General features: G+C 37.3%; 1 protein-coding gene across 1 annotated transcript; it reads right to left on the bottom strand.

Annotated features, from left to right (window-relative positions):
- Positions 1 to 7,674: 7,674 nt before the first annotated feature.
- On the bottom strand, positions 7,675 to 8,520 carry LOC142317701 (uncharacterized). Its single transcript, XM_075354247.1, has one exon. It carries the CDS (start codon positions 8,518 to 8,520, stop codon positions 7,675 to 7,677), a length of 846 nt encoding a protein of 281 aa, XP_075210362.1.
- Positions 8,521 to 10,594: the final 2,074 nt, after the last annotated feature.

Genomic DNA, 10,594 nt, shown 5'->3' on the forward strand with positions numbered 1-10,594 from the left:
TCATTTGGAAAAATATAGTTAAAAGAAGAGACAGAGTTATAGGCCACATACTAAGTCATCTTGCAATAGTGGCTTTGATATTTGATGGACAGTTAGATGGGAAACATTGTGCAGGCAGGCATCGTTTGGAATATGTAAAGCAAATAGTTAATAGTTAGGGATGTAAGATATTGGGGGTATGCGAAAATGAAATGACTGGCACTAGGTAGGGCATCTTGGAGAGCTGCATCAAACCTGTCAAATGAGTGAAAACGACAAAAAGTAATTGAGTTAAGGAGATAAAGGTTTAGCTTCATAATCTTTTTTCACAATCAAAAATACATTCACAATAATAATCACATTGGTGATTATTATTGCTAATCGCTGACGTCGGATTACAATAGTTAAAAGATAAGCTGTTATTTTATTCACCTAGAAACATAACGTAGAATCTCAAAAGAAAAGAGATATTGGGCAGACTTACACCAATTGCGCGTATTTATTTTATCACCTGAAAACATATCGATTCTGAATAAATGCAATTCGTAAATATAAACATAATTAGGTTAGATCTAAAAAGAGTTTTTTATAAATACAAATTTTCAAGAAATATGAACTGAATGAGAAAATTAATATCTTTTAAAATATATTTTATGAGAGCTATTCATGACTATATATGACAATCGACTTCTTAAAACCATAATACTGAACAACTAAAGATTTCTTACTCCTGCCCTGTACAAGTACATGTAAGATAATTTTTAAAATGGTCATTAACTACTACTGAAATGTAAACAACGTGCGTTACCCACCTTAATAACAGTTGAATCCATTACCAATTAATTACGATGATCTATGGGAACCATTCATAAACGGAACTTATTTCACTGACATTTTATTCTTACTTTTATTTTATTTTTCCAAAATATTTTCCCTTAATTGTTTTTCAAATTCGCATTTTAAAAGAAGTATTTAACTGTTTTGTTTAGGACCCAAAAGACTTATTAATCTTTTCTTTTTATTAGTTCGTCAGAAATATGTTTTAATTTTCCCAATATAATCATTGTAAAAATCATTCATTTTCACTGTTAACTTCTTACCTAAAGTCGATAAAGATAATATTTTAGCATTATACAAGGAACACTATCTAGGTATAAGGAAAGAAGCATAAGAGAAAAGAGAAAATACCTAATCATGACGGAGCGAGAAACGAAACAAATGTACATCCTAAATTAGTGATTGAAGGTCCTCACAATTTCTTGGATAAGGTTATTTTTCGCTGGATTGAAGCATCACATTACTAACTAGACTTTTCCTTGATTAGCTCAAAAATTCGCTGCAAAAAACTGCTTTTTTAGATTGCAAGGAGATATCTAAGGGCAGTTCCAGAATTCCTTAAGAAAAATCCTTTTTCCATCCCAAGAACTATTTAACGCTTGGAAGGATCCACTTAACACAATTCATCACTGCACAGTTTAGCCACTCTAACACTAAATTTAAATATTTTTAGGTTGTTTTCGGGGTATTTGCGAAATGAGGTTCGGAATTCAAATATTATTTAACGAATAAATATTTCATAGTAAGTTGAAAAACTGACTTCTCATTGTACCGCAGTAAGGTAGAAGGAAGTGTTTTAAAGCAGGTTAAGGATAGAATTTTCGTATTAAATATTCAGTACTTACATATTAGCCCGTCAACCGATAAATTGCAAACTTTTGGGTTATTGTTAATATCACCCGATATAAGCATTATATTACGATTTTTATAACCATTTATTTTATAAATATAATTTAACCAAACTTAACCTACGCTCGCTTCGCTCGCTAACCTTGACTAATTAACTCAGTAATGCTTTGAGTATTTAAATGATAAGTAATTATTATTATTTAAGTAATAATAAGTAATTATTGCAATAATTTATTATTTAAATAATAGCAATATTTTGAGTTTTGAGTATTTAAAAAATAAGTAATTATTATTAAGTAATAATAAGTAATTATTGCAATAATTTATTATTTAAATCAAAACGTTACTGTTAATTAGTTGAGGTTAGCGAGCGAAGCGAGCGTAGGTTAAGTTTGGTTATATCTTTAATTATAATCAGTAATGCTTATATTTTTAATATGTAAAATATGTTAATGATCCCGTCACTTTGAAGTATTTTCAAAGTTAGGGGATAATTATGGTTATGGTCGACGGGCTAGTACGTAAGTACCAAATATTCTCCCCGGTGAATAATAATTGTAATAGATCAAAATGCACGATTTTTTTTTTCTAATGCATAAGGAAACATCAGTTAATACACGAAGAAGAAAACATTCATAAAATGAAAAACTTCATGAAGAAAAAAAACATGAGGTAAATATGATTTAGGAAAACTTAAGATCTAATCTTTGTTTTTTGACTGCCGAGATTTTAAAATAATTATTATTTAGTATTTACAATTAATGCATTATTAATAGTATTTAGGATCTAAATGCAATCGGTGTAAAATTGCATGCCAGAGGTAGTGATAACTACCAGTAGTAGTTACTACCAGAGGTAGTAACAAGGTGAAGAATGTTCCTTATATGTTTGTTGGTTTACAATCTGCAGATTTGTAAAAGGTTTTTTTTAAAGAAAATGAATTTTATTAAAAACTACTACTTTCTTTAATTTTATTAAAGAAAATTAATTTCTGTTAAGTTAAACTACGAAAATTAATTAACCTAATTGAAAACGACATTCGAAATTACTGAGTGTAATTATTTTTATTCGCGTGTTTACAACAACAGAGTGCATTCAGATCTAACCGTCTGCGTCACACTGACAGACTTACTTGTACTAATTAGTCACAGTGATAATTAATTAGTCTCGCAACCGAATCAGTGAAAGTTTACTCAGTGTAATTAAATTAAACTACGTAGTCATTTATCATTTGCGATAATTAAATAAAAATTATTTATTTTTAATTCTAAGTAGTATATTGTATCAGCATAAAGAACATCATCTACATGAAGAAGCACGTATTGATGGCATCCGTGTTGTCAGCAGTTATGAATTTCCGCATATTTTAGACAAAAGATGTACAAAAAAAAAAGTAGTTTTAGTGACCATTAAGACACGGAAACTAGTAGAGATATGAAAAGTGGTGAAATATCAGTAACGTAACAGTAGATTACGCGTCGTAGAGCAATTATATACCCTACTTCTTAATAATAGTCACAAAAGACGTTGCCATTAAGAAAACGCTATCAAAGATGTCTTATACAACTAACTGTTCTAAAAAAAATTAAATTAATAAAAGAACAGTTGTAGCACTAATTTTTGACTCTGGTTTTGAGCATTCTTAATGTTTCATAGTCGAGTATTACTCTTTACATGAGCGATACGTTTTTCATATCAAGAAAAACGTTTTAGAACAACAGTTAGAGTTTTAGTTTTCCAACGCTCAATTAACACAAAAAGTACATAAACACTAACAATTAGTATGTTAGAAAAAATTATAGCAAATATCAAGATCTATAATGAGGTAGAAAAGTTATATAATGACTTACTAAACCAATAAATTCTGTTTTAAGGTTAAATAAAATTACTTTAAAATATTATAAATGTCAATATTAGAATGTACTTTTAAAAACTTATTTTTTGCCTTTATAATAAGGAAAACTATTTCCTCCTTTATTATTCTTTGTTATATAAACTAGTACTGAGGAGTTTTCAAGTCGATTGGTTAAGATAGTAAAAATAAGAAAAACTCATATTCATATTTTTTTGATTGGGCTATGAAAATGATTCCTTCCATAAATACTGCTATAAGAGAAACAAAAACATAGGAAAAAATTCCTCTTTGATTGGTTGGAATAGTAAACATTTTAAAGAACTCCTACTTTGTTGGTACTCGATATATTATGATAGGGATAATGTAACAAATGACGACTAATAATTTAGAAGAATGGTTTCATACAAAAGATGACTTTAAATATAATAAAAAAATGCATACAAATAATCAACTGCACACGCGCTCACTCACATGTCTAGATTTTATGTAACCTAAATTAATATTACGAAAACGATTTACTCGGAACATATATTAACTAGATTTTGGTACTTTTGGATTCGTGGGTGCTCACATATCAAAAAGTATGATTTTTTTGACCGACTGATCATTTTGTTATCAGTGAAACTCTGAACCATGTTATACTACTACCAATTAAATAAAAATGTAGTAATTTATTTTTTATTTTGTTTTTAACTGTAGAATAGTTACTAGATGTTTACAAGCATTACAGAACTTCATGAGTTTAAAACGGATTATCCCCTTCAGTTATTACTTATTATAAGTAATTAAATCAATTGAACCGCCAATAACTCTCTTATTATTAAAAATGTTAAAGAAATTGACTGAAAGTAAAATATGGAAGTTATATACCCTACAAAAAGAGTCAACCTGTCCAATCCTATATTATAAATTGAGTTAGAGGTTATCGTTTTGTAATTACTTCACCACTTAATTATCTCCTCTCTTTTACTATTCAGTTTATATTTAATATTTATTTTTAATTTCTAATTTTTTATTAGTGAAAAAGATAATTTTTTCACAAAACAGAGCTGTTAAATTAGTTTTAATATTGTGTGAGTAAATGCCCGCATTACATAAAAACTTTTAAAGATTATGAAACTATTATTAAAAAGAAATTACTTTGAGAGTGGTGTTATATAGTGTACCAATTACTTGTTAAATAAATCCAATAATATCATACACTTAAACAAAAAGATATACAAAATTATTTTCTTTAAGTAACCCTTTACACATAAAATAAAAATAAATTAACTAATCACAGTCTAGTATAATTAAAAATATTTCGTAATTGGAAAATAATAAGAAAAAAAATTATTATTATAAATTACTACTACCAAAGTTATTACATCTCAAAATCTGCTGATTTTGGAAGTCGACAGTTCAAAGGTTCGAATCCTTATAAAAGCAGTTACTTTTATATGGATTTGAATGCTAGACTGGGAATACTGTGTTCTTTGGCGGTTGGGTTTCAATTAACCACACGTCTCAGGAGTGGTTGACCTAAGTCTGTTCCCGACTGCACGTTTACCGGTACATTTACACTTATACTGCAGCTACATCAAGCGTGGGAAGCCGGTAGCAGCAATTGCATTTGCCTACATGCGCGCGCGCACACACACACACATGTTCAGACTTGGTAGTAGTTTGAAAACTTCTTTTTTTTTTTTGTCCCCTTACTTCCTCGGGCCGGTTATCCATTTAAGTATACGCAGCCCGAGGAAGTGTCCTTTTACTCAAAGGAGGCCTCCCCACCCACCAACTGTATGTCCGGCACGGTAGGTCAGCCCTCCCCGGTCTTATCTTTTCTTTTTGTTTTCTCTACATTGCCTGCCTCAAATCCCCAGGGCAAGAACCGAGTCCGACTATGCCGTCCCCAGCCCCAGCCCCGGGAACCGGGTCTCGGTCTTTTGGTGTTGCCCGCAGAAGGTAGGCCAGGCCCGACTATGTCGTTCCCAACCACCAACTACGAAGCCGGGTCTCGGTCTTTACATTCCCAGTCCGATCTCGTAACGCCTACTCGCGGTCGTAGGTTTCATAAAGAGACAATACTCATGAATATCCTAGTTCTACAATTACTTCAGTCTTTATTAGTACCCCATACGTCTTTCAGTATCATTTTTCTCTTTTAAAACTAAAAAGAAGAATTTTTCAAAAGTATTCCAATTTTGTCTAGAACTCAATATGAAGCCGATTAGTTCCTCGTGTGTGAGATTCTGTATTCCCGTGCGAAACCTATGTGTTGTCCATTAATCACATTCAAATATTGTATGCTCAGCTGTGTCATCGCGTTCACAGTACCGACAACGTGGAGAGCTTCTTTTGCCAAAGCGGTATAAATATTGCTTGAAATTACCATGTCCAGAGAACATCTGAGAGACATAGTAGCTGACCTCGCCATGCTTTCGTTTGACCCATTGGCTAATGTCTGAGATCAACCTTTTTGTACACATAGCCCCCTCATGTTGACTCCATCTACGCTGCCATGCCTGCATAACCACTTCAGAAGCATCATCCCGTTCCATGCCCTGAAAGCGAAGCCAGCGTTCCAAGACCTGGAGTTCTATGGGTTTTGTGGACGCCAGAACGCACGCCGTCTCATAAGATATTGTGCGGTATCCGAACATCACCCCAACTAGAGCCTGTCTATGTAGACTCCTCAATCGTTTAGCATTCCTTTGCGTGAATATGGCTCTATACCAAACAGGTGCAGCATACAATAAAGCCGAGGTGCATGTGGAGACTAAAACCCTACGTTTAGATGATCTTGGGGCATCTCGGCCAGCTAATAGCCTTATGAGGGCTTGTAGTAATCCTTCGACTCTCTCGCATATATATACTATATGAGCAATAAAACTCAAGGTTTTATCAATTATCACTCCCAGATATTTAGCCTGATTGACACGTTTAAGCCTATGTTCCCCTATCTTAAGTTCAAGATCTCGCAGCCGTCTCCTTCCCGCCAACATAATATATTGACTTTTATCTACCGACAGTGTTAATCCTTTGTCGGTTAGCCAGTTATTTACAATCTCTAGAGTATCATTGCTCCTTTGTTCGAGGACATCTTCTGATCTCGCAGAGGTGAGTATCGCTAAATCATCAGCATAGGCCACTATTTCCGTCTCTTCAGGTAGCTGTAGTCGTAATACATCGTCAATGACCAGTAGCCAAAGTAACGGTCCCAGTACTGACCCCTGGGGGACACCACCATGAACTTGGTATCGTATGTCACCATCAAGCGTGCTAACCGTAGTCCATCTTTCAGACAGGTATTCGGAGAACTGTCTCCTAATGTAAGGGCTTATTCGCCTTCTGACTAAAGCCGCCATGATGGAGTCCCACTGGACGGTCCCAAAAGCATTTCTAATGTCGAGCATAACCAGTAAAGGAATCTTCCTGGTGCGCCATGTTCCAGCCTTGACTGTTATAGCCCAGCTAGTTATCTTTTCAATCGCCTGAAGCGTCGACTTGCCACGCCTGAACCCATACTGGTTGTTATGAATACCCCCGCCTGTCTCTAACTCAAACAGTAACCTTTCTGCGATCAATCTCTCAGCCACTTTCCCCATATTGTTTATGAGGCTCAACGGGCGGTAACCAACCACTTCTGCATTAGCAGTCTTCTTGGGCAAGAACACAGTGCGCGACTCCCTCCAACAATTAGGGAAGGTCCAGTTCTGCAAGCAATAACTTGCCACATCTGTCATTTCCCAAGGGGCTTTCATCATAAGTCCCTTGAGGATCGCAGCAGGAATACATTCTGGACCCGGACTCTTTTTGTTCCTGAGTCTAGATACCGCCAAGGTGACTTCATATTGTGTGAATCGACCTGCATCGCATTCAACCAGCTCCGATAGACCCGATTCAGCCACCGGAAAAAGTGTTCTCAATTGTATACCAGCAGACTCAGCTGTAAGGACAGGCAAACGTCTACCCAGTCTTCCCATGACGATCTGAAAAGGACGTCCCCACGGGTCCGAGTCCAGCTCCAAGCATAACTCCTTCCAACGTGCTCTCTTGCTAGATTTTATTAGGTAATTTAGTAACCGCCTGGCATCAGCAAACATATTTACAACATGCTCATACACAGCACCGCCTCTTCTACGGAGTCTAAATTTTCTCCTTCGCCAGTACTACAGAATCCGTCTTTGGTCCGCAATCTCCGCAGTCCACCAGTAAGCGGGTTGATACCCCCTGATATTTTGGGGAATCCTCGCCATCTCCGTGACTATTAATTCCTGCAGAACAAAAGGCGTAACCTCTCTGCCATCCATGAGCTTGCGAGCAACTTTGTCAACCACTACTTCTACCTGTCTTTTAGTCAATCTCAGCGGCTTTGATGTTCTCCCGATCACCGGTCGTATACCGTCAAAAGAAAATAACTTGGCAAAGTGATCACTACCAGTTTCTGACCTCAAAACTCTCCATTGATAGAGCGAAGGATCCCAACTATTGTCAACCAATGTCAGGTCTAATACAGATCTATGACCTCTGGCTTCAAATGTATAAGAGTCGTCATTTAGACAGATCATATCAGTCGCCATCATCATTTCTGTAAAGATTTGCCCTCTTCTGTTGGTATATCTGCTACCAGCAATCGTGGCCTTGCAGTTAAAATCACCCATAACCACGGCTCTTTTCGGTGACTGTAAGATGACCCGTTGTATTTCGTCAATGTAAAGTTCATACTCAGCAATTCCAATATTAGGACTCACGTATCCAGCCACAAGGACAAAATTCGGCAAAATAATCGCTAAAATCCCCTCTCCTCTATGATGCAACTGCCATCCGATCCTATTACTGATGTTTGTTATAGCGACATCACCAACAGCATCAGCCAACCAGTCATGACGAGCAGCAGTACCCAAGTTCGGCTCAGTAGTAATCACGATGTCAACATTCAATTCCCTAGCGGTCTCTCCCACTAAATCATGGGACAGAATACTCCTGTTGGCATTGGACAATATTATACTAATCATTTCTGGCTTTGCCGCACTTTACGCCTCCGGTGCGATGGTCAGTCCCATTACAATCGAGGCATTTGGACGCCGCTTTACAATCACGTATAAAATGGCCTGTACCCCCACAGTTGTAGCACAAAGCCGACCTCTGCACTCAAAACTGGTGTGTCCCAGCGCCCAACATTTATGACATTTGACAGGATCCGTTCTGATGTATGAGCGGTAGTGCACCCAGCCAACTCTTAGCCTTGATGCAGTAAGTTTTACTGCATTCTTTTGTGTGGTAACCACCGTGGCGTTCATTGTGTTTCCATACGCTTCCCTGAGAGATGTAATCTGAAAACTTTCCCCCGTACCCAATACTTTTTCTACTGCCTCCTTGACCTCTTATTCCTTGGTGTCGCACAGCATATCCTTTACATGAACCACCGTTCTGCGGTCCCCCTTTGTTCTAATATTAACTTGTAGGTCCTCTGCTCTATTTTTTAGTAGGGAGGAAAATTCCCCCGCTTTCTGCGATCCATTTATTCTGACTTCAAGCTGCTGATCTCTACCCTTCCTGATAGAGAATATTTCACCAGCTTCCTCCGCCAGGACCTTCTCTTTCATTGTCTTCAGGAGGTCAGGATAAGATTTTCCCGGAGCCTTAACTATCACGGTTTTACTTTCTATAACCGGTGGGGTTCCCCTTCTCGCTGAAGCAGACCTGGACCTCGCTCTTCCGTGATCTCCCAGATTAGGGAGTATCATTCTAGGTAGTGTCTTATTTTTCCTCATAAGGTGTATAACAATTTTTCTAACCAGAATACCCGACGGGCCAGTGGGCACGACGAAAACCGCTGACTCAGTCCTTCCCACCACTCTTCGAAGAGCTTTTATGATGTGAGAGGCCATAGCCTTCTCACCCTCGCTGGAGTCGTAAATTACCACATATTTTGTAGCGTTAGTAGTAATTTTCTCTTCCTCAAGGATCGTAGATTCTTGTAACCATTGCAACACCATTGCTCCCGGTGTAGTCCCAGCATACTGGCTGTTCGGCCTCAGTCCATTCAAGTCTACGAAGATGCAGTTATCATCTCCCGGTTTCAAAGTATTTTCTTGGGTGAGTCGATTCATCACCCAAGTTGACCATCGAGTGGGCAGTCTTTCTATTAACTGTTCGTCTGATAAGTCAACGTCCAATATATCCGACATCTCATTCCTATGTTAGCCCTCAGTTTGTGTACCCTGGGAATTCGTGTCAGGTGCTTCCTCACTTATCCTTTGTAGTTCCTTGTAAATCTCTGTAAGTTCTCTCTCATGGGCCTTTATCGCTGTGGCACTTGCTTGCCGGTCAAATGTCTTAGTTGCAACAGTGCATTTCCCAATCTATAGGTGACGTCTTTTAAATTAAGAGGGGCCTCCTCTTCTTCAGACGATCCCGCTCTATTGTCTTCCATTTGGCCTTGTCTTGGCTGAGTGTTGTGGTCTCCATGTCTTCTGTACCCTCAGTAACGCTCTCCCTCCTTCCAGAACTTCCCTGCGAGTGCCCAGCCACTTGGGAGTCTGTATCTTCCACGGGAAGTGAGCTACGTCTCCTCATTTATGGATTCAGAATCAGGGGACGATTCCGAATCCAACGACACCCCACACGGGCAGGTGCCCCCAAAATAATTTGGGCTTGGTCGGGGGGGGGGGGGGGTAAAATGTATCTGTCGAAATCTCAGGTCCAAAAATTTGGGGGGGGTCAATTTTGGGGGGGTTGGGTCAAAGGGTAGGAAATCTTTGGGTTCGGAAAGAATTTAAGGAGTTTTTCTTCTATTGTATAAACTGTAGGAGATATAGAGGAAAAGGAATTGCCCGTATAAAGTGCTTCCAAACACTTAGAAAAATTCTGACAGTATACTATAAAGTTTGTGAAAATTCTCCAAGTCCTTGTTTACTAGCTTGCCAATGACGTAACGAGCAAGACAAAGCTTGTCGTTCGACTTATAAAATTTTCACTCTATATAAGCTAATATATGTAGACTTAAAACACTAAAAAAAACTTATTTAGAATGTTTTTTAACTCACTCTACAAGTATAAATTGACTTGTTATTACTCTTACCAGCA

The sequence above is a fragment of the Lycorma delicatula genome, chromosome 1 (assembly GCF_047948215.1).
Source record: "Lycorma delicatula isolate Av1 chromosome 1, ASM4794821v1, whole genome shotgun sequence".
Classification (NCBI taxonomy): Eukaryota; Metazoa; Arthropoda; class Insecta; order Hemiptera; family Fulgoridae; genus Lycorma; species Lycorma delicatula.

Coding starts and splice junctions, on each gene's coding strand:
- LOC142317701 (XM_075354247.1), bottom strand. CDS start 8,520: ATGATTAGTATAATATTGTCCAATGCCAACAGGAGTATTCTGTCCCAT.